At 43.4% G+C, this 25,341-nt stretch overlaps 1 protein-coding gene across 2 annotated transcripts in view; it reads right to left on the bottom strand.

Moving 5' to 3' along the window:
• Positions 1-25,341, bottom strand: part of PYROXD1 (pyridine nucleotide-disulphide oxidoreductase domain 1) — a 379,583-nt gene that overhangs the window by 290,748 nt on the left and 63,494 nt on the right. For both annotated transcript variants that reach the window (XM_069628426.1, XM_069628427.1), the window contains exons 4-5: positions 14,075-14,203; positions 10,666-10,739 (exon numbers count right to left, since the gene is read on the bottom strand). In XM_069628426.1, coding sequence (XP_069484527.1) covers positions 10,666-10,739; positions 14,075-14,203 — 203 coding nt within the window. The remainder of the gene's footprint in view (positions 1-10,665; positions 10,740-14,074; positions 14,204-25,341) is intronic.

Raw genomic sequence — 25,341 nt, 5'->3', positions numbered from 1 at the left:
AATCCTGAGGAACAAGGTCCAGGTAACCCCATGTTCACTTCATTGAACCCAGGATCCGAGAGAAGACCTACAGTAGGGTAGTGCAAGAATAATCGAGAGGGGGATCAGTGTCACACCCGAGATCTGAAGGTGAAAGACCTGTCAAAGTGTGAAGGTCCAGAAGGATCTAATCAAGGAACTGAGGAGAACCAAAGACAAGACTAATGCCCATCAACTGGCAAGGGCCATCCTAGGGCCCGGGAAACTCAGGAAGAAACCCAGACAAAGGCCATCCAAGACTCCAAGAGGATTAGGAGAATCTAACTGGAAAACTGTGGAAAGGGATATGAAGCAGAGGCAAAAGCACAGCTGCTTGAGCGAGGGGCAGGCAAAGAGTGAGAAGGGCAAAAGAGGGCGGAGCGAGAGGGTTTGTAACAAGCAACCGCAAGGCTTCTTGTGTGTAGAGAAGGCCAATTATGGGTGAAGGGAGCAACCACATACAAAAGCAGATGAAGGAAAAGGAGAGAAAGAGAAAGAGAAAAAGAGAGCCTGACAGATGGAGGGCTTTAGGACTGGGACTTTGTGTTATTTGGCAAAATTGTCTTTAGCAAGGTATTACAGAAGCCAAAACACATGCATATTTAAAACAGTTAAACCATACAAAATTCATCACATAATAAACCAGTTAAAACTTCACAATTAATTCTTCATAAAAATATCATTTCTTCTGGGCCTTTTATAAGTAACCTGGAGACTCTATATTTGGAGTAGATAAGATGGGGCTGCAGTTGGAGTGAAGGAAGTATCCACCCAAAAGACAAAAGGGAGGAGTGAGGGGCGGTAAAGGGGGGAGAGATTACTAGAAAATGAGACACTGTGTTCAGGACCCTTACTGAGGAGCGGATGGATGTGGTGTCTGTTTGGGTGAAGCATGTAACCACTCTACCACCAAAGGCAGGGAATATGAGAGAACTCTGACCCATGAGAAAGTGTTGAGGAGAAACTAAGACTGGAGTGGTCTGGAGAAAGGAAAGTAAGTGGAGAGGTCAAGAGAAGAAAACAGACTGCGTGGAGGTTTGGCTGTAGTAAGGAGCAACAGAGACGGTGGGGAGGTCTGGCTGTAATAGGCAAGTCTCAATAGCCCACGGAGAGGTTGAAATACTTCCTGGACAAAGTTTTTCCGGGAACAATTCTTTTTTATTTTCCTATTAGGTAGATTCATTTTGTGGAGATTTGGAAGCATTTATTTTATAAGCATGGTTTTAGCACGGAAGCTAAATGATGTATTAAGAGTAGGTTAGACGTTTCTGTTGGCCATCTCTTTTGGACTTTTTTTGATAGAATAGGGTGCACCTGGAAGGACAGACTTATCCAGATTAGATTTGAGATTTAAATGTTTATTGGAAACATCATTCCAGTGTTTTGGGAAGATCTGGAGGACACCAGTTTGTGTTGTCCTATCAATGAGACTGTTTTAAGAATGCATTTGCCATTATTTGTAGATAGTTCTCCTAGTTCCCATTACCTTTTCTTTCTAAACAGAACCTTGAAGGAACTCGAGGCCAATAAAACCCCTGATCTGCAAATTTATAAGGGTGTAGAGAAATGTAATCAGTAATACAGAAAGTTAGAGTTAAAGTCACGGCCGGAACTCAGACATCATATTGACTTGGTTTAACCTTTTGGCAGCCATTTGGTTAGAAACGTAAGTACTAGTCTAGTGTGTTTTTTTATCCTTTTGTACTAAGACACATGAATTATCCTCCAGTGGGGACTGATGCGTAATGAGTGCATCTAATCTCACAGCATCTTGTGAAACATAGTAGCTCTTGTACAGTACTATTAAATCCAGGTAGCTGTATAAACTGTGGGAGCAGTAGCAGCAAATATTGTCCAAACATACAATTAAGACTTGACAATATTATGTCGTAATGGCAACATGAAATGATTATCATGGTATAGGTTGTGCATAGTACCAACCGAACACACACAAGCACAAATACAGTACAATACCCCTTTTTACAAGTCACAGAATGGGTGGAGTAAATGCCTCTAGGTCCTAGGGGGGTTCTCAATTAAACACAAGGATACCTATATTAAAAAGGTGTCAGGATGTGCAAATCATTTTGTGACAGGAGCTTAACAGTAGGACAGGAGATCATACCTACAATTCACTGTCCTCCTAACTCATCTCTTGAAGAATATAAAACTATAACCAAGGGCATGGAGTGGTTAACGCAAAACGGTTCCAACTTCTAGCTAAGGGACCACCTGTCTGTTCAGGATTCCAAATTTAATATGCAGTCTCAGGGACATAGTGCAGTGCAGATCTTCCAAATGTAAAATGTGTCTCAAGAAATAGTCTCAGAGACAATACTCAGGTTTTTATCAAATCTCTCTGCTCTATAAAGCATCAATGCTCTCTAACCCAGGTGTCCTTATTGCCCAGGTTAGTATATACAGAATATTGACCCCCCCCTATCATCTACGTCCATGATAGAGGTACAAACACAAAGCCCAAATAACTTTTATGACTAACCTCCCTCAAGGACTTCCGAGACTGCCCGTAAACTTTCCAGTAGTTTGTTGACCAAAAAGGGATAATGGGATGTACCTTTCAGAAACTCTGTCTAATTCGGTCTTCTTCCCATCAAGCCCACAATCTCCTCACCACCTCACTCTCAGATGTTCCCCTCTTAATCGCCTCTTTCCAGGGTGTTTTGCGCTCTGAAACACTTGTGTACGAGAGTGATACAAATAAAATATAATTATCACTAACTCCACCAGCCTCCTCTATTTTGACTCCCGGCACCTTCCTTCTCTGTCCCTCTACGTCCCTCTGATGTCTCTCAGTCCTTTTAAGCCTTGCCTCCAACCTTTGATGTTCCTACCCCCTCCTCCACACTACTAATCCCTCTTGCACAGTACTACTCACTAGTGGGGAAGCATGGGATTCAGGGACACCTTAGCTCGAAAGGTAAAGCCCACGTGAGACGAGAGAGGGACAACTAGTGTATTTCCCCCACCCATTTTGTGCTGGTGCAATATATTTAACAATCCATAAGTTTAACTATGGGCTCATATTTGGACTAAACAATCTGCATATCTCAAGTGGTTTAAGAAAAATAAAAACCCTTGCACTGTCTTCCGGTTTCTGCGAATTATCGTTCTCGCTCATTTGTTTGCAGGGCCATTTGCTAGAGGCACATTTGTTCGCAATTATTTAACACATTTCCTCGCAAATGCATATGGGGGGGTTGGTTTTAGGTATTTAATTATAGCGTGGGGGTTGCAGGGGTCTCCCCTGCATTTTATTTGTGAAGGAATGTGTTTACAATTTTTTTTTCTTTTTTAAAAGAATGGGCCCGCAAGCAATTTTTCTGGAGCAAACTTCATAGAACCCTTTTTCATTAGGCCAATTGCGACACCCACCAAAACCAACAGACTATTTCCCCCCCAACCCCTCCCTCGTGAGCTGGGGAGGAGGAGGGATTGACAAGCAGGGCCAGACATTACTGAGGTGCTCTGCTACGTTAACCGCTGTAATCAATTGGTATGGTAGTACCTTATGATATGGCATATCATATGATCTTTGAGTTGCTCTGGGTTGGCGTCAAATACAAACACTATTCGCCGGCAGGTCTACTCTTAGGACAGGCTTGACCAGGATCCTCCCCATTCACGGGGGACGCAGAAGTTGCAGGATCCTATAAACTTCAGAAGTGATTTCCCATGGAGACTCTGCTCTTCTTCAATAGTGTTCTGCTGGGGTTTGTGTCTAGGACTATCTTATGATCTTGTGACCCCCATATTCTCAATCCCCCAATTGGTTGGTCTCCCTCCTGTGGCCAGCCTCTGTATCAAGGACTGAACAATCATACAATGCGTCATAGATGGCCTTAACAGTACTCAAACTACAGAGATTGAATCAGGGCAAGGGTTTTTATTTCAAATTTCGAAAGCAATGCAAGATCTTGATGGCAAGAAGCTGAACCATGGTACACTAAAGGCTGTCCATCTCTCTCTCTCCATCTTCACAGACCTTTCACACCACCTTCTCCTACTACATACAATTTGTACCACTGTCTCTAAACCTTTTAGTCAAGGTAACATGTCGTACAGTGGATGGGACAGAGAATAACTTCTCAAACTGTGCAAAAAGACTGACTCGGGAAGTTGGCAAATAACACTGCTTTATTAAAAATCATCTAAAACAGGGAGAACAACTGATGTCGCAAAGCATGACCTTTGCGGTTCTTACAACAAAAAAAAACACCCCTTTATACTCATTTGTGACGTCATACTACGTGGCAAATTAAGAAAACCAACATGGGATCGTGGTTGGCTCAAAGGGAACATATAAGTATACTTCTATAGGGGCTGGGACTGTGATTGGGTCTCTATAGTCAGGTGGGCCACTCATGCCCTCCATTTGTGCAAGTAATCGTCAACAATAATTAGAAACACAACACCTCAATGACTATAAGGCTCTTCGTTATACGTCGTTCTACAATTGGTTGGCACACTTGTACACTTCTGGAACATTTGATGCTCTAGCAGCATGTTAGCTGGTACGCCAGGTGCTGGTGGTGGACTTGCCCTGATCTCCCCACCCAATTAGGCTGCCATCTCTCATCACTCATGCCGTCTGCCATTCACATTGTCTTTGAACTTGGCCTTGTAGTAGCTCCTCGTCTCTGGGCATAAATGGGAGTATGAGCACTTGCCATCTTCAGTCCGGTGCACCATGCTCTTCATCAATTTTCATCCTCAGCTCACGTGGTCAGAGACCATGAATCTGCTCGTATTATAGCATTTATTGGTCTTTTATGAAGAAACTTGGCACTCATGGTGTTCCTTCTGTGCAACTTTAACAAGGGATGCCTTGGCTTCTCACGTGTACTATTCTTCGCATGCTGATATCCAATTCTTGGCTGCTTCCAGTCTTTGACATCAAGCCAGACAGCCTTTGTGATATTGCTTCAAATTCAAGCCTATTCTGTGCTGTGACACACGTAGCTTCAAATCCATCTTCCTTGGAGACTCGCTTACTAAAATAGGTAATAAAATGTCCTGAACTCTATATACATATATGTTGGCGGCACCGCCTGCAGTCTACATAATACTTATAGCCAGCCTTATGAATACTTAGTCTACTTGCATTACATCGTCTGTACAGTCATTGAACGGCTTGCATTTTCTTCAGTGTTCTTCACACTGGTGCAATTTTCATTCCGTAGATGAAAGTCTTCGCAATTCTTTACTTTGCCATCAGGTTCTATGTATTATCTTCTCTGGTCCTCCTTCTCAGGGCGTCATTCTCATTCTTCATGACATCACAAGCATCTCCCTTTTCGAATCTTCATCCTTCTAAAAGGAGTGCATGAAGGAGACCATCAGCCTTTCGAGTAGACTACACATAGGGCTTTCCTAATGGATACCTCCTCTCAAAGATTCGTTGTGGTATAGGTACCATTACTGGCATTGCACAGGTTGCATTTTCCGGTTTCCAACATATAGGCAAAATAGGGGGCGGGACTTCCTGTAGAGGCATTCGGCTGCTCCTCCTCAAATACCTCACCTTCACCCTGCTATAACACCAACTGCACCATCCGTCTTATGTCTGATCTCTTAGTCCACCTCCACACTCCTTGTCCTCACCCCTACCACCCACACACATACTCTTCACTCTCCATTTATGCTGCTCTCTTCCTCGTTCTGCCCCCCACCCCCTCACCACTCATTGTATTCAGTGGTCAATAAAAACTGTTCTTTCCCTAGGGGGTACTGTAGGTGAAATGCTTTAAAAAACCCCTTCAATCTGCTCAGACCGCTAGATTTCACTGCAGATTTCTTTAGGTGCTGATGGGTTTTACCTCCAATTTGGTTTGGGTAGGATTTCTGTGTCTCTCCTGCTCCTGATTTCTGTGTCGCTCCTGCTCCTGTGTGTCTATTTTCACTCCAAGTTCATTTTCTGTTGCCCCACCATTTGATTAAATTTCTGTCTGCGATGCCATGCCCCTAGTTCTGGTCTGGGTTCTCTTGGCTGCGCACCTAGGTGCACTACTAAAATTGTTGTCCTGAAAAAGAAAGTGAATTCGAAACAGAACACGTTCTGGGAGTCATTGTGTAACAAGGATGGTACTCACATTAATATTTAAGGGGCTTTCAGGGACTAGTGTCAACTCCCTCACCCCACTTCTGTTCCGTCTTGGAGATAATTACCCTGTCGCACACAAAAGTATTTCTAAGGCTTTGGCCAAAGCTCAACACCTACTCTTCAAAGTCCATCCCTATTCTAATGCAAAATGTTGTATAGTGCTGGATGGTTTGTGGAGGAGTCTGGAAAGGAAGGGAGATGTGTTATAATGTGCCTGGATGGTATGTGTGAAATCGATGATGTAAGAGAGAATGTTGTGGTATGAGTGAGAGAAGGCTGCTGCATGAGTGGGAGGGTGTTATGTGTAAAGGTTCCACACTCAGGCAGCTGGAAAAGCCCTGCCTGGGTGATGGGAGCCAGTGGTTCATACCGAGTCATCTTAATGTAACATAATGTAACTTGAATAAAGCAACAGTTTTACCTGTCTATGGACAATTGAGGATATCCGCATGACCATTATTAAATCCAAGGGCTCGCGAGCCCCAGGACCTGATGGTATCCCCCCCGTGCCTGATAAAACTCAATCCGGAATTTGGGATTCTATCTTTAAAATTAAATTTGATTCTATTCATTTTTTATGAACCATTCCTAGTTCCTGGTGTTCGGCAACCATCATACCGGTCTACAAAAAGGGACCCATGAATGATCCATCTAATTTTAGGCCGATAGCGTTAATGGATGCCTCTGTAAAGATTTTTACTAGGCTACTGTTACAATGTATACAGTATCATATAACCACAGCCAATATATTGCCTACATTTCAAATAGGATTTCGTAGACACATGGGATGCCCATTAAACGCCACCGTAATTGCCCACTTATACCAGCACACAAAGTCTTCCACCTCAGGGCCCATTTACATGGCTGCCCTTGATCTCACTGCAGCTTTTGATTCAGTCATTAGAACATTAGTGTGGGAAAAAATGCTTAAGTACGGATTTCCAGCTCAATTGGTTGCTATTATTGCAGCCTTACATCAACATACTACCTATCGAATACGGCTGACAAAAGCGGTGCACTCACTGACTCCATTCCAACTGAAATAGAGCTCAAACAGGGCTGCAACCTTGCTGCAGTCCTGTTTAATTTATATTTACTAGATCTAGATGAAGGATGGAAGGAGGCTATTATTTTCCCAGCCTAACTAGGTAGCTTAATGCTCAATTGGTTAAGTTTCGCTGATGATTTACTATTCTTTGACCGGACTCCTTTTGGGCTCCAGACCAAGTTGGCTTTGTTTTATTCATATGCGCACAAAAATAACCTGCAAGTAAACCCAGACAAATCTTTTATCATTACCTTTACGGAAGGGCAGAGATGGGGTGCTAAATTCCCATGGTGTTTAAATGGGATTTCCATTCCTCAGTCTCCTTCCATGAGTTAGCTAGGATACCATTTATCCAGTACATACTCTATCGAACGCTGGAGGACAATTTTGAATAATAAAGCAAAATCGGTCACTTTGCAGATGAAGATAACATATCAACGACTTGGGAAATTCTCATTGATTCCAATCCTTAAATTCTATCTACAAAAAATAGAGCCTATTCTACTTTATGCCCTGGACATTAGTCTTCATGATTTAGAGGAGACTCTAGATGTGATACAAGGCAAAATGTGGAAAACTGTATTGGGGTTGGCTTTATCTACGCCTAATATAATCATTTGTCATGAGCTGGGATTGTTACCACTATCCGTGAAATGGCATTGGCGTCTACTTTCTAATTATGGCAAAATGCTATCACCACCCAAAGCTTCCTTATACGAGGATCTGGCAATAATGATTACTAATGGAGATCCTCTGTCCTTTTTGAAATTTAGAAATAAAATGGATGATATACTATCATGTACCATGATAGCTAAGGAAGATTTGATAATGGGGTTACCTTCATGTAAACTTAAGTTCCAGCGTTGTTATTGGTGTCTTTTAGTCGAGAACATTAACAAATGTAAGTCATACCATGAATACGCCAAATTCACTCCGCAGTGGGGATACCGTCCAAAGTACCAGGAAATCTTTCCTTGCAACTTCGCTAGGAAATTTTATTTGAGATTCCGTTTAAAATAGCTACAAAACAATGAAAAATGAATGACTTGGTATCGTCATAAGGATAAGTCAAACACAGGACAATGTAGATTCTGTGAAACAAACACCACCTTGGAATTGTTGAAACATCTAACTGTGTATTGTTATTTTTTTTTTAAGCTGAAAGGAGACTAATTCTTGGTGCACATATTTATTCTGATGCTAGTCTAAGTAGAGAGAATCTATGGCAAAGATGTATGCGGGGGAGGAGCCAAACTCTAATTCTTGGTCTAACGAAATTTATTTCAAGTATTGAAGCCAATTTGCTAGAAAAGAGATTAAACAGCTGTGATCTGGATTGCAATGAGGCTGATGCCCAATGGAGAGGTATAATGAATATTTTATAATAAGAAACTGCACTGTAAAGAACTCATCGCCGGATGTCCTACAAGCATGCACTATTATGGTGAATTCACAAATATCAATTATGGTTAGTCGCAGAACAGTCTATTGAGATATTTGAACACACTAAATCTACAAGGGGAATGTGGTGATTCAACTCAGATGCTCAGCCTTACTAGTAACTGTATATTGTCTTGATTTTCTTTGCTATTGTATGAATCCGAAGAAGAAATTGTGTTTTTTTGAGATATTGTTGTATTATGTATTGATGGTTTTTTCTGCTTTTGTTTTGTTCTCTCGTTTGTATTTTGACTTCAATTGAATTATGTTTCTAATTATTATTTATGAAAATGTAAAGGTTTTTTTAACCATACACAATAAAAAAAATTTAAAAAGCAACAGTTTCTAACTTCCATGAAGAGCCTAAGGAGCATGCTTTACTTCACAAAAAAACAAACTTACTCACGATTTACAAAAGGCCCCTCCGGGACCCTTCAGAATTCATGGCAGCTCCATCCTAGGCCTTGACTTTAGGATTCACTACGAGCCCCTCCTTGATCTTCCATTCCCTGTCTCCCTTTGTTTTATGGTTCTTTCCTCTCCGTCTACTTTGTATCAAGGGCACAGGATATCCAGTAGGCACCTCTGATGCATGCTTGTGGTACAGGATTCCTAGTAGGCTTCTCTCATAGGTCTCGTGTTGCAATATTCAAGACAGACCTCTTTTTTAGGCCTTGTGTTACAGGACACTCATGTCCCCTTGTATCAGGGTTCTTTCTTGCTCTGTTTCTTTTTCAATAAAGGAGTATAGCATTCCCAGTATGCCCATCTCAATTGCTTCTTGGTACTTTATTCGCAGTATGTCTCACGCATAGGCCCTTCGGTACACAATTTTTGCCGGGCCTGAAAACCTTTAGTCTCTTTCCATAGGAGGTCTTAAGTAGCAAGCTCCGGGCGTTGGGTTTCGAATTCCCCCAGGATGTGGAGAAGGGCTGTGGAGCCCTTCATGCCAGCTTTTCCTCCTCCAGGGCTTTAAAGCTCTCCCTCTGCTTACAGCCTTGCCAAGCTAGCATTGCAGTCCCCCAGGCAGCAGACGTTTCACTAGTCCTCCCTCCAGCAGACTCCACTTGCATCAAGAGAGCCCTGCAGCTATGTTGTCTTCCCCTGGGTCCAGCCCTTTTTATACCCATGAGGCTTTGTTGCAGTTTCTAAGCTGTTCATGAGGCTACATTTTGTTCCCCGAGATTGGATAATAACCGTCAGACTCTTAATTCCTAATTAGGCATTCATTAGTTGAGTTTCAGTACTGGTTTGGGACTTTATTGGTTGTATTATCTTTGACACAGATGTGAGGTTTTGAAGGAATCCATGCGTGTCGTGCTATCACGGATGTCCTTTCATTAATGGGCACGGCTCTGCGGTGGCCTGTGATCTCCCTATCTCAGGGGTTTTGTGGTTTGAGTCCATGGAAAGTTTTTTTCCCCCAATGTCTGGTGCCCCTACCGCAGAGGTTTGTGGTGCGAGTCCAAGGACTGCTTTGTTCCCATATTAGGTGCTCTGGGGACTGAAGTCATTGACTGAAGTTGATGACAGGCCGTGCTGCCCCGAGGAGAGGTTTACAGATCTTGTTCTGGGACTACTGGTGTCTCTATTCAATCCTGTGCCCTAGGTGCGGGCGGAGCACACAGACAATTGGGATATTCGACAAACACCCACTGTGGCCACAACAGGCAGCTGTTGTGCCAAAATAGTCCCGGGTGACTAGTTTGGAACACCGCATATAAAGGGAGGGGACAGTCTCAGACTCTTCCCCAACTCCTAATCCTGGGACAAAGAGTTGCAGCTCTGGGGAAATGCTCTGTATGCCAGGTGGGGGCTTACCCTGTCCCAGAGCCTACCCATGTCCCAGGGGAAGGTCAGCCAATGAGACTTCAGAGTGGTAAACCATGGCCAAATCAGCAGGTGTAGATGTGAACCGTCATGATGTAAATTTGAATACACATCATACCACATTGAAAAATATAAAACTAGCCTCACATCAACATTCTACATAAATTCCTATACTATTAGAGCATAACAAACCTGCGTGAATACTCACACCAATTCAAGAGCTATCCCCCCATTTCCAACAATTGCTATTCTTCTGGCGTCTTTAAGATGTTTCTGAAAATCCTGCACAAAAAATAAAAAAAATGATTAAAAGAATACTTAAAGCACTTGAACAAATAAAACTTACTTTTAAAGTTTACATCTTAGGAAGGAGTGAAGATGGTTTTTGAGCTAGGTCTCAATCTGTTGCAGATTTGTGTTCAAAGTAAGTAGTGTACAATTTTAAAAAGGAACAAGTACAGTTAAAATATTTGGGCACTCATAAAAAGTGAACTACACAGAAATAAGTTTAGAAGGTAATTTGTGTTCATATCAATATGTTGAGGGAGCTCAATTCCCCATGATGATGATGATAATAAATATGCAAGGAGAATAAGGCCAGTTGAGTTGAATAAAAATACAATTATTTTACACTGTGGCCCTTGTGTAAAAAGCTTCAGAAAGTCTTGTTGCAAGGATTGCAAGGTGGATGATTGCCTTGGTATGCAAATAAGTCATCTGTTTGAGAAAAGGTTCTGTGACGAAGTGACCCCATAGTTGTAATACCAGCTATAATCCCTAAATATACATACCTACCTACAATGGACAGCCAACCCCTTTCCAGAAAAGGAAAGCTGCATAATTCCCTTCTCAAACAGAAGCAAAACCCAGACTGGATTCAGAAAGTGGAATTGCAGGCTTAGGAGTGGGTAATCTAATCAGAAGTCCCCGTCATGTCATCTAAGCCAGAGAGAATGTGAAAAAACAAATCACAGGGCCAGGTTGCCCAAACCAAACAGAGGGACTTCCTCTCCCACTCTGCTCTTCTCGTGCAGCCGGAAACCCTGGAGTGGTTTAGGAAACTAACGATTCTGCCACAGGAAGACCATTGGGAAGACCCAAGCATCACAGAAAAAGCAAGGGCAGGAAACCCGACGGTGGAAAAGGTAGAGAAGGCCCTGCACATGAGGCGGCTAGAGGTCATAAGAGAAAGGAACGAGGCCCTGATCCAGGAGTACGTGAAAATGCCCAAGGAGAAGGTAGAGAAAGCAAGGGGTTTCCCTGGACCAAGCAGAAGGATAAATCAGCAGTCACACGGGTACTAACCTAGGAAGAAACCAGAGACTTGTGTATAGAGGCACTTTAAACATCCCCAACCATCCTGATTTTCAATAAAAAATACATAAACCACGTTTCCTTCTGGCGTCATTGCTAGCAAATTGTTTCCTATGGGATAATTCCAGAAGGGGGATCAGTACTGTGGTAGGAGTCCACAAGTGACAATAGCACTGTCCACTCAGCGTTTTTCATCCTTTATGGGATCCATCACACAGGTGTCATCTTCTGCCCTCTATTTTTCAATGCACATATTTAGGCTGCAAAGTGATGTCACCTAGAGGTAATGTTGTGTACTGCCTGCAGAATACCGATCACACAAAACATGTTATTTTTCCTGGGCAGCCCTGGGACTATGCTCACGTCGACAACCATTTAATTGACTAAAGTTGCTATTAGGATGGGCTAAGGTGGAACTTAGTCAAGTCAAACAAAATCACTGTGCATTCGGAACATGTATGAAGACACGTCTGGGAGTTTGTGCGCTGCCGCTCATCAATGGCACGTGATTCCCATCACTCCTGTTACCCAAGTAAGCAATCTCTACATCATGTTTCACTGAAGCCTTGACACGTGTGCAATAGTAATACAGTCGTTGAGGAAGGGCAATTATCCATGTTTTGTGTTAATGCGTTTAGACTACAGAAATTAATGTTGTGCGGTGCAGAATGTTGCTACAGTGTGGCGTTTCACCTTTCAAGTACATCACTCCCATCCTGCGCTATTTGCATTCTCTACTTATGTGAAGAACAAGTTGGTTCTGTTGTGACAGTGGAGGACTATGCACAATCTAACATCTGCAGAGGAATACAAGGCTCAATACAAAGGGACCAAGGGTCTTTCACAGGATGATGATGGATGGCGACTATTCTGCCTCCTTTTTTTAAGATATAGAACGATTTTGTGCTGAAGACTGGGTACAAGACCCACTTAATTGATCCGGCCCTTCCCCTTTATTGTTTAGATCTGAAGACTAACACCAGTTTTTGATTTTTCAATGTCGGTAAAGTTTGTATATATGGGGTTCCCTCAACACAATATAAGTTTCTTCTCCTGTATGAAGAGACAGGTTCATTAATTACCGACATGCTGGAATAATCAGTAAACAGGACATACTTGACTCAGGGTGGGCAGTCTTTGTGATACCACCCACAATGCGTAGATGTGACTTTGTTCTTTGGGGTGCTCAGGTTTTGCAAGCTTTCATGCGACTTGATGGAGGTGTTGGGCAAGACTCTAAGGTGGGTGTGCTTTCTCAGGTGTGTTGGTTGTCACCCACTCTGGTGTGTTTATATCTGTTGGCTCATGGTGGACTGGCTTTGAGATGCCTGCTACAACACTGGAATGTAGGTGTAGGTTAGAAACACATGTTGGTCGGATTAAGTTATTTAGCATGTCTAGGAAGTGCATCTGCTTATCTGGCGAGTTGGTTCACTTGGGGTCGCGGATCTATGCAACAGTGAGGTATGATGTGTGAGAGTGGTTGAATGTGCATACTGAAGAAGACCGGGATGGTTGAGCTTGTAGAGGAGATTGGTGGGTGAGTGTGTGGTAAGGTCGGGTGACAAAAGATGAAATGGAAGGACGCAGAGGAAAGAAAGATGAAGTCAGGATGTAGAGAAGTTCTGAGATGTGAGCAGCTCGAATAGGAGGCATACAAAGTGTTGTCAATTTTAAAGGTGCGGGGACGAGAGGGTTGAGATGTAGGGAGGGTGGTGTTGTGGGATGATGGGATACTGGTGGGTATAGGATGGTAGGACATCAGGGAATTTAGATGCGTTCTGGTTATGTTGTGCATTTAGGTTGGTGCATGATGGATGATTTCCAACCCCCCCCTGCTAGGCCAGAGAAGCAAGTTCCACCTTTTTGGTCTTTGTGTCTGTTTAAGTACAGTAGCTCGGGCATACGGAGTTTCTGACTGTCAGAGAGGCATTTTGTTGTTTTTTCTTGTAGGATGCCAGGGACTTTCTAAATTAGGCCCTGTGGATGAGAGGGTTTTAAATTTCACCTGTTGTTTCGAGTGGTACTAAATATAGGGTCCTTAAGGTTTGTGGGATATATTCTCTAGCATCTAAGTGCAGTACAAGTTTGGAAATAACATTTTGTGGTATTTTAGTTCTTATGGTTAGGTATAAAAGGTGCCTTGATATATTATAGGCCATTAGCACTATACAGTCAAAAATAAGGACTATGAGGAGAATGCCCAGCAATGATGAAAAGCAATACAATTATACATTTATCTGTAGCTCACGTGACACATTCAATAGAAATTCATAAGAAATTCATGGAAAGGAAAGGGTTACCTGGGCACTGTCTGTATCCCGAATACCCAATACATATGGATTGCCTTCCATTATCAACTTGGGTTTGGCTCCAGCACATAAGCAAAGCTTTTCATATGTATACTGCTTACCGTCCTCCGTCACAACCACCTACAGTTGGAATAGTTAATTAAAATGGTTAACAGACCAAGTTGGCAAATTGTTGAATGCACAATAATGTAGTGTTACCCACAAACATCACCCTTTTCGATCTTTTAGTTTCATCTGACAGGTTGGAAAATCGGTCTAGAAAATGTACTACTTGTTGACACTGTGGTGAATGTAACTTAAACTTTGTGTTGTGCCCAGTAGCATAATGGCTATGAATTAAAACAAGTTGCGGTGGAGGTATATGAGCAGGACCAAGACAAATGTGTGGGGCTGTACGAATGAGACGGAATAAACAGAGGGTCGATAGAGAAATACAAAAATGTGTATAGTTTAAAAGGAAAACGAATTCCGCAAAGAAGGACGAGACAAACATTGTTTAAAAAAAAATACAGGGATTGTGGCTGGATGCACTGACTGGTGAAAACAGATTTGAGCAGGAGTGCGAAGCATGTTCCAAAAGAGACTCCAGAAGGTACCAACTAGAGGGGGAGGTGCAACAGAAGGATCCTCCCTTGTTCACTGTCACTGCACATACAAGGCTAAAAACCCTAACAAGAGTAAAAGAGCCAAGAAAGCAGAACAAACAATGTGGAAAGTTCACGTGGATTCTTGGCTAATATGCTTGCTGAGTTGCCATGGAGGAAGAAGGCAAAAGCTTGTCTTTTTTCCATCAGGCTTTACGTACAATATGCTAACGTGTATGAAGGAGGAGAACTTCGTTGATGAAGTACTTGTGTCTTGCTTTCAATTTCTCAAGAGCTTCTCCATAAATAAGTATTTGAACAGCACAAACCTATCTGGGAAGCAGAAGAGCATAGTAGAAAGGTAAATAAGTGGTTTACGAGAGCTACGACACACCTTGGCATTATCCTAGGAGGACAGAAGGCATGAGCAGGATTGAGCGCATCAAGATCCCCAACGCTCCAAGAGGAACTTCCTTGACAACGCAGTGTTCTGTGCTTGTTCCACAACAGGAGATTCTCTTTCTGCCATTTATTATTTTCCTTTTTAGCGATGTTGCAGCTTCTCCAATTATGCGCACACTTGCAAATAACTCGCTTTTAGGCTACGTAAGCTAGCACTTAGGTTGATCTAGCCTTGAATATACACAGACCCAGGGCTACACGTGTGTGGACAGAGTCCACCCACTTTTTTTTTTTTTTAGAGGTTAGACTCAGTCCTCTCCCCCCCACCCCTCCAGCTAAAATGAATTTATGGATTAAAACCGACCTCAGGGATAAAACGGTCAGGTTTGCCGCTGGACACTTCACTGCACAATATAACCTGATGAAAAATAAACTAAATGTGAAATGTCCCATTTGGGTACTGCAAGTTCCAGGGAAAATATTTGTATTGGTTCTTGGAGTTTAAAACGTGCACAACTTTTAAATTTTTCAAAAACACTATTAGAAGAAACTAGCTCTCTTGGTTTTGTGTGTGTGTGTGTGTGTGTATTTTATGAAAGGCAAATGCCATTCGCCCTGTGCAATTTGGGTGGTTATGCAAAGCCAATTTCATGAAATGTGCATATTTCACCTTGATATGCTGACTTCTGGTGACATCACATCCCATTGAGTTTGTTGATGAGTCCCCCCATTTTAATTTTTAGAACTTGACCCCTGCACAGACCGATTTCAAGAGGACCAGGACTAGCGCCATTGCCAGTGAAGCTTTTTGGAAAACCAGACAGATGAAGTCACATTTCTTGATGCTCTTGATTAATGTGGAACCGCATATCCAACCAGCACTCAAGGGCTTGCATTGGCTACTTATTATTACCAGTATCCCCCTAAATATGTTCTGCATTGCACACCATGGCCTATCCAAGAAAAGAGTGAATATCATTAGCTCCCAAGCAACCGAACAGACGCCCGAGGTTCACAAATGAGAATCTGCTCACACAACCCAACATACACAAATGACAGCAAGAGTATAAAATGTCTGCCTTCAATGAGGCCAGAAGTTCGATTAATCTTGAGTATAAAGAAGTATACTACCTCAAATTCAAATGAGCTGTGGGAACACATTTCAATAAAACGGTCACCAAACCTATCCAATTTGTGATCCTAAACAATCCAACTGCTTCACCTAGCCTATCCCTCCTCCTTCAAACGCTCCCTTCTTCTCCTTAGGAGCCAGGCCCAGTACCTCCCTTAATTCTGGTTCTAGTAGTCTTGTTAATGTTTTATTTTGTTTTGTTTGCAGCTTACTGTGTCACCCCTCTCCTACTTTTTATCATGATCAAGGAGATTGGATAAGCAGGAGCAAATATCTGCTCCTGGTTATCCAGCATTAACCAATGACCAGGAGCTACCACTGAGGAATGAGGAGCTAGTACCTTGCATCTGCAAATGTAACTTCTGCATAAGATGCAAACATATTATTTTGTCCACCATTTATGACCCCTTCTTCTTTAAATGATGTAGATATGTGCCAAAATGTTTAATTTGATAGGTTTCCAAAATGCACACAGTTAAATTCATTTAGGTGTGTTTGTTCAGCACCTGTTGGCCTGTGGAGCCAAAAGGCAGCTCCTGGTAGCTATTGCTGTCAAGCCAACTAGGTCCATAAAGGCTATAAGCAGGAGCTAAATAGCTCCCAGCTCCCGTCAATTTCGAACCTTGTGATCCATCTACCAGGAAGTTTGTGGCGCTATTTTGGTCAACATCATTGCTTTATTGTAGTTTCATTTGTATTAGTCTCTAAGCCACTCATACCCCTTTCCCTCTAAGCACTGTCAAACAATGTGTTAGTAATTGTGTTCTAGGTAAAATAATACAATGAAAGCAAAATTAATTATAAAAATAATGTTGCAGTGCTTTTGGTGGCATGAGTATTCAGTTGGTGATACTGGAGAGTGTAAGTGATTTCAACCCGGCACTCCACCTAAGTCAATGCCTAGCGTGTGATGCACAGCTGGAACCCTTAATTATTTATTTATGTCTATAAGTTCTTTTATTTCTGAATAATATACCCTTATATCAAGCCCCTCTCTTTGAATCCCACCCGGTCACACTGAACCAGGAAGCAGGCTATTTTGCAAAGTTAAAAGGATTTATTTTATGTATTTCACAATATATAGTTATCACACCATTTAATGGTTTTTACAATGATCACCAATGGGGTGATGTCACAACAACTCTCTTTAATCACACAAAGTAATGATAGGGAAAATGATGCAGCATAGAATAATACTTTGTGTGGGTTCAATCAAAATGCAATGTGATCCCTCTTTCCCCCTGCACACTACTCAATCCACCCAATATGCAGTAGAAAGAGATGGAAGGAGAGAGAAAACAGGTTTCAGGAATACACACTCAACAAATACAGTATCAATCCCAATTTCCCCCAGCAAACTCAGAGAAAAACAGGAATGATTGCAACTTGTCAAAATGGTTTTGAATGTGGCTTTGAATGGAACGGTAAAAACACTGAAAATGGATTTAATTCTCTAACAGATTCAATACTAGTGGGAGCCGCTTTGCATAGTTTCAGGTCAACACGAGCAATGATTATTGAGGGGTGACTTATGGATAACACATATGCTAGAGACAATCCTATCCTATGGATACTCACTACCACTGTTTGGAATGGACCCGTCAGGGATCTGGTCAAAGATTTCTGGACTGGAATTCTGCTAGCTCACCGGACTGGACTCAAGGCGCTCTGGTTCTGCACTCAGCACGGCACTGTAGACACTGCACGGCGGAATTGGACTGGATCTGACAGGTTGGTTCTGGTTCGCAGCGATCTGGTCACAGCTCTGCTCTACTGGGTCGGATCTCTGGATTCTGGCAAGAATTCTTAGCAAGAAAGCAGCACAGCTCAGCCAGGCTGTTCTTTTTGTTGTTTCCCTTGGCGGTCTGGGGTAAAATCTGGTTTCAGGATTTATTAAAGACCAAGCTGAGAATGGTTCAGCTTTGGAAGTGGGCCTTTCTGCTTTCAAAGTTCTGGAGTCTGGAATATGGATTTCTCTTGCAAAGTGCTTTGCCAGCAATCGGATGGTGAGTGGATGTGTCTCTGTCTAGGTCATAAGCTGTCTCTGTTTATGTATTTTCTAAATGGGTGGGTATGCTGACTTCTACTAGGCACACCCCTAGGGATTCTATTGTTAGGGTCTTTCCTCTCCCCTGATTTGAGAAGAAAACCTGGTGTCATGAGGACGCTGTATTTGATGATCCAGGGAGAACCTCCCCACTGTTTCTGCACATGAAATCAATTTTCATACAAGACATATTTACAATTTTGCAACCTTAATACCAATAGCATATTCATATCAGATATTTGTTGGAGCAAGTCACGGTGAGAGCTTGGGTCTAGATTTGGCAATTTTTCGCACTCTTGGTCTGGTACCCAATGTCAGACTTGTCCGCATGTTTCATGTTTCTGGCATCACCACAATTGCTACAAAACCACAAATTCTGTAGTTTTGTCACTGAACATAGCACAGTTTTAAACCTTGACCAGAATTACAATACTGTCATTTTACACATTTTTACAATTTTGCACAGTCCTCTGTCAGTTCTTTTCAAAAATATACTTTATTGTGCTTTAAGAAAACACATAACTGTCTGTCCCGCCTCCAAAGTTTTGGTGGGTCAAGAGCAATCCCTGTCTCTTCCCTCTGGCCAGAGTTTCTGTTGACAGTTGCATCTGCATATCTTTTCAATCAAGGGAGTCTTTTGTCGCTCCCCAGAGCAGCAGAGAAAAATCTCCTCCCCTCTTCATTAACACCTAAATAGGAGTCCCTGTCCTTTTGATGAGAAGCAGAAGGGTGGTGTGTTTCCCAGTGGGGTAAGCTTCTTTGAAGTTTTGCTGAATCAGGTTTCTTTAAAGTAAATTGTCACATTGTTCTTTGTTGAAATTAAAGTTACAATTTTAAAAACAGGCAAACATATCTCCAATTCCAGTCTTTTTAGACATAGAAATTAAATAGTGGCAACCTATATTGCTTTTGATGACAAGTCACTTCATTTCAACCATTTGATTTTACTGCACAAGTTTAAGCTTCCAGTGTAATTAAATGACAGCTTTCATACAGGTGGCCAGCAGTACTGTGCCCATATCTGACAGATTTTCCCAGGCAAGCACCTGTGGATATCCTTGTGATGAAATCTGCTTCTCCTGACATTGTGTGCTTATGTGGATTCTTTAAATAAAGTGACCAGCAATGATGTTGGATCTTTTCTGATGTTTGGGAACCATTATTTTGTAATTACAGCAACCAATGAAAAACGGATTTCAGAGCACTTCTGGGTTTCCTTGCAATGAAGCACTGCCTTTCATGTAGTTTCCCTTTTCACTCTGTGGGCAGCCCAATGACAGATTTCAGTAGTGTGGTCTCCTGTTCCACTACTGACACAGGCAAAGTAGATTGGCAGCCAACTTTCTGTTTCCACAGTGTAATTTTCATAGGTTTAGCGCGCAGAGGGCTTCTTGCGGCCATTTTGCTGGTTCTGGTGCCACCAGCACACAGTGATGTCGCAGGGCAGAGCCTAATGGGTCAATGCATCCCACAAGCCCCCCCTCGCGATTTGGCTTTGACCGTCCGTCAAGGGAAGTCGCGAGAATGGGATGATCAGTTTCTTTTCTTTCTGGTTCAAATGTCAAAATTCATCAGCTTCTCCCATCAGTGGTGGATCGACCGGTTCTCCTCGCCAATTCCTGATGAGAGTATGGAGCGATACCCCGGGCCACTTGGATCTTTCCTTCCGGTCCCTGGGTGCTCCTCCTTGGTTTTAGTCTCCATGGTTTCCAATTCTAGGATGACAAAGCAAAAGCATATTTGTAGACATTTCCCCACCACTATTTATGTAGTGGGGCGGACACATACATTTTGACAAATCAGGACAATGGGCCTCATTACGAGTTGGGCACAAAGGGATTACCGGCACCGGTAAGGACACCGGTGCCGGTAATCCCTTTGCGCCCTATTCCGAGTTCCCTTAGCAGGTCCCTTCGTTAACGCCTGGTCTGACCAGGTGTTAAGGATGGGACCCGTTAAGGGACTTTAGAGCTAATAACGGTACCACAAATTGCGGTACCGTTATTAGCTACTTCCCCATTCACATTGAGCCCTATGGGGGCTGGAATGTCGAATGGTTTTTCAATGGGGACTTGCCGGTAGCTCCAAGGTCGGAATGGACCAGTGGGTCCCCATTGAACCAGGTCGGACTCGGTACCGGTATGAGAGGTAGTCATGGCGCAAATAGCGCCATGATTACCTCCATACTCGGAATGAGGCTAAATGTTTTTTTCTATTGGCAATTTATTGATTATATAGATGGAATATTTCTATAGTTGGAATTCTAGGGAGCTGGAGTGACCCCCCTCTGGGGTTCCAGGAGAATCCTCTAGTTGCTGCAGAGTGTGCCTAGGATGGCAACACTTCAGTTGGTTGATATGGACCCACTTATCTTCCCCCTCTGCCAAACTGCCTTTGGGGATACAGATTTTGTAGGTGACTGGTGAAATGTTGTCTACAATTTCAAAAGGACCCCTCCAGCTAGGCAAAAATGTGCGCCGTTTGGCCTGGTTCCTTTGGAAATTGTATAAGTAGACCCAGTCTCCTACATGGTATTCTTTTCTAGTAGTGTTTAAGTCATAGTGGGTCTTCATGCTTTCTGCAGATCTTTCTAGATTTCGCTGAGCATAGGCAAAAGCATGTTGAAGGTGTTTTCTCAGATTTTCAACATACTCATGAGTTGTGGAGGCATTGAGCAAGGTCTGCTCTTGGTTTCTGTAGAGCAGATGCTGGGGAAGCACCATCCTCCATCCAGTCATCAGCTCAAACGGTGACATTTTAGTTGCAGATGAAGGGGTAGATCTGATGGCCATCAGGACAAGGGGTAATCTAATATCCCAACTTGGCCCAGAATCTGCCACAAACTTTTTTAATATGCTCACAATAGTCTTGTTGTATCTCTCCACTACACCACTAGAGGCTAGCCGGTAGGCAATGTGTAATTTCCTTTTTACCCCAAGTATCTCCCACATCTTTGTCATTACTTCGCTAGTGAAGTGGCTACCTCGGTCTGACTCGATCCTTTGGGGTAGTCCAAAGCGTGAGAAGATGTGATTGATCTTCAGGGCAGCTGCTGTTCCTGCCTTGCAATTTGGGGCCGGGAGACCTTCTACTCATTTAGTGAACAAGCATGTCACGGTCAACATGTACTTGTTCCCCCTAGAGGAGCGAATTACGGGCCCAATAAAATCACCTTGCAAATCTGAGCATGGCAGTGTCATCTCCCTCTTTTGGAGAGGCGCATGGTGTGTGAGAGATGTTGGCTGAAATTGCGCACACACAATACACCCCTTCAAGTTTTGGTCAAGGTCCTGCCCCATGTGTGGCCAGTATGCAACCTCTCTTAAGATTTCAAGTTTTGTATGAAACCCCATATGACCGGCTGTGGCAGCATCATGGGCGTGACTTAACATCAGGCTTCGGAATGTGGTAGTGACCACCCACTGATCATGGCCAGCTAGGGATCTCCTTACCAACAAACCGTGTTGGATTCGGAACATTTTTTGACATTTCATCAACACTGAGGTCCTCTTTCCCTATGTAATCGGTATCCGTCAGGGGAAAAGTTCTCAGGGTCCTCAATGTGTTGATAAAACGTACCAATTATTGGATCCCTTTTTGAGCCGTAATCAAATCAGCATCTGGGGTCTCCTTACTCCATTGTGCAGTTGAGAGTTCACTGTGAGCATTTGTCTGGGACCTAGTGATAGCAGTGACCTGGATTTGCCCCAACAGGGACTCGATCTCAAGTAGATCCCCTTGGATGGCTCCAGTTTTGGCCAGCTGATCAGCTAGGTCATTTCCAGTTTTGTCTAGTCCCTCTACTTTGGAATGACCCTTGATCTTTTTCCAGTAAATGGTCATCCCACTCGAGGTGACCAGATCACCAATGTTTTGAATTAATTTTCCATGTTTCAATGGTTTGTTGTTAGCAGGTAGCGTGCCTCTGGTTTTCCAGTTAACGAGGTTCTCCACGAACACGTTCTGTACATAATCTGAGTCTGTGATTATGACCAGTTCGTGGAGTTGATGTTGGACAGCAGTGAGGATGGCTTGATGCACAGCCATCAACTCTGCCACTTGACTACTTCGGGGACCAATATTGTACCCAGCAGAGGGTTCTGGGGCATCGTTCACCCAGGCATTCCCCACGCCAGCCACAAGTTCTTTTTCCCCGTTGTTGTCAACATGGTAAGAGCATCCATCCACATAGACATTGGGCATTCCCTCACACTTGTCTTCTTTAAAGACTTTATGTGGGGAATTAAGGTATGCCTCCATGTTGTCCTTGATTTTAAGACTTTCGTCTTAGAGACACTTTTCTCTAGCACAATCATGCAAGTCCGCCAGACCTTGCGCGAGGGGACTCTTCTTGTTTTGGCCATACCGGACCTCCACAGGAAAGCCTTGCAATGACAGAATCCAGGAAGTAATTTGGGAATTACTCACATTTTCGGCCCGGATTCTGTCACTTTGGAGATTTGGCAGAGGCTGGTGTGGATTCTCCACTATGATGTGTACCCCCTGGATAAACGGGTGGTAATTCTTCAATGCCCACACCATTGCCAGGAGTGCCTTCTCACAATCGTTGAATTTTTCCTCCACAGGGGATAAAGATTTACTTGCATAGGAGATTACTTTATTGACCTTGTCATGCTTTTGGCATAATACAGCAGCAAGCACGTATTTGAGAACCCTGTCTTCAAGAAGAACTCCTTGTTTTTGACAGGGTAAGCTAGGCAAGGCGCTTGTGAGAGGCTTCTTTTCAGTTGTCTTACTGCCTCGGCTTGTTCTGGACCCCACTTCCACTTGACCGCCCCTTCAAGAGATGGATCAGGGGTCTTGTGATCTCTGCGTAGTCCTCAATGAACTTTCTGCTGTAATTAGTCAGTCCAAGGAGGTTCCCGCAGAGCTGTGGGGTCTTTCAATTTCTTGAGCGCTTCCACTTTCTTTTCCTGGGGACAAAGACCCTGAGGAGTAATCTCATGCACCAAGAAATTGACACGGGTTCTGCACCACTGTGCCTTTTGAAAGGAAAGTTTTTCTCCGGCAGCCCTCAACTGTGTCAGAACATAACGGATCTCCGCTATGTGTTCCTCCAAAGTTGAGCTTTTGATGAGAACATCATCCACATAGGCCATGTTACCCCTTTCACCCAGGTCAGGCATGGCTTTATCTAAAAAGATGTTGAATTCATTGCCGGAGTTGATGTATCCGAAGGGAGTCCGGGTCCATGTGTACTGCTGCCCCCCAACTGACAGGTACAGTCCAGTACCCATTGGTCAGGTCAATGGCTGTGACTACCCTTGACCCCTGGATCTGGGCCAGCCGTTGGTCTATGTAGGGAAGAGGCCATCGGGAAGTATGGACCCGTTTGTTGAGCTCCCTAAGGTCGGCACAGAGTCTCCACTGGCCGTTTGGCTTCAAAATCCCGAGCACCGGATTATTGAAGGTGCTGTGGACTGGACGGATTATCCCACGGGACTCAAGGTTCTTAATTATTTCAGTAAGGGACTCCATTGATGCGAGAGGCTAGCGATATTGCTTCATAAACACTGGAGTCATGCCAGGGTCCGTTGGAATTATTGTTGTGTGGATGTCGGTGCGACCACAGTCATATGAGTCTACCGCAAAGAGATCCTGCAAATCTAAGAAAACTTGTTTCAATTTTTGCTTCCGCTCCACCGTGTCACAGGCATCAGCTAGGTTGACTCTCTCTTCAACCATCTGCCTGAAGCCTGGAAATACTTCCGGTTTGCTATCTCAGCGGCCTCCTCCAGCTGGGTGGAGAAGTCCTTGGTCAAAGTGCTGATTTGGACTGGTGGCTTCAGGTGGGGGAGGCAGCCCTCATGGACTTGGAATATCACCTGAAGTCACAGGTCACATCTTCCCTACCATAAGGGCAGGAAGTGTACACCAGGAAATTCCCCCCATTCCGGGTAAAGATCCTGTCTGGTGTTGTGTTGTCATCACTATCACTGTCAAAACAGTCCTTGGGGATTGGTCCTAACAGTTCATTACCTAAATCTATGGAAAAATGTCGGTCATCAACCGCCATTCCAATAATGGTGCCTGCGGCTAGAGTGATACTCTTCAAGTCGCTGTTATCCACCTCTATTGGAATGGTGTCATGTTCTATATTGACTAGTGGTGTTGGGTTTACCCCCAACCCTTGCTGTTGGAGAACTGCATTTAGATGAATATGGGCATCAGAGTTTTTCAATTCCTGTCCTCTTAACTTTCACTTCCAGGGAGAATTGTCGGGTCCTTTCTGGGATGGTGACTTCCTCTCCAATCTGAATTTCAACTGCGTAAGGCAGCAATTGAGCTGACCTGAATGCTTTCTCTGGGTCATCAAAGCCCATGGGATTATCCGCTAATCGGGACCAAGCTTTGAAGTTTATTAGGTCCAAACTAATGGCAAAGCGATGGAGAATGTCACTGCCTAAGTAAAAGGCGGCAGTGACGTCTCGCACGACCCAACAATTATGGACTATGCTCTTGTTGCCTATGGAGATTTTGAGCATACACCTGCTTGGCAGGAGATGCTTGGAATTGGGTGTTTCCAGATCCATTTCCCATTTGTCTATCAGTTTAATTGTGGGAATGGCTGGATCTTTTGGGAGTTTGCGGAACATGGCCTCGCTGATGAAGCGCTTACCTTTGTTCACACACACACTCGGGCGAGAACAGAGTCCTTCCCTTCATTTAACTGAATAGGGATGAACAACTGCTCTCCAATTTGCTGAATATCAGCCAGGCTTTGAGCTGATTTCTCATCTTTCTGGACTATAGGAGTGGGATTTTCTGATTGCGAATTTGTAAAGCATTGCAGAGTGTTTCCTTCCAGTGTGGAATGCCCCCTTAGACTGGAAGGAAGGTTGATTTTCAGAAATAGAGAGGACCCCCCAACCCCCCTTATCACCAGTTTGTTGTCCTACAACTATTACTGTTACGTCTGGGATTTGGTTGTTCTGGAAGTGAAATTCTACTTGGTCAGATTTTTGTTCAACCATGTGGCATGTGCCGTTTAAACTAACATGGTTGACACTCTGTTTCAACTTCATGGGTTGGCTAGTCTGGGTCCAGAGGACCTTGTTTACACAGTCTATGA

This window comes from Ambystoma mexicanum, chromosome 12 (assembly GCF_040938575.1).
Source record: "Ambystoma mexicanum isolate Mex_15411 chromosome 12, UKY_AmexF1_1, whole genome shotgun sequence".
Lineage (NCBI taxonomy): Eukaryota > Metazoa > Chordata > Amphibia > Caudata > Ambystomatidae > Ambystoma > Ambystoma mexicanum.
This window is presented reverse-complemented; position numbering and strand designations above follow the sequence as displayed.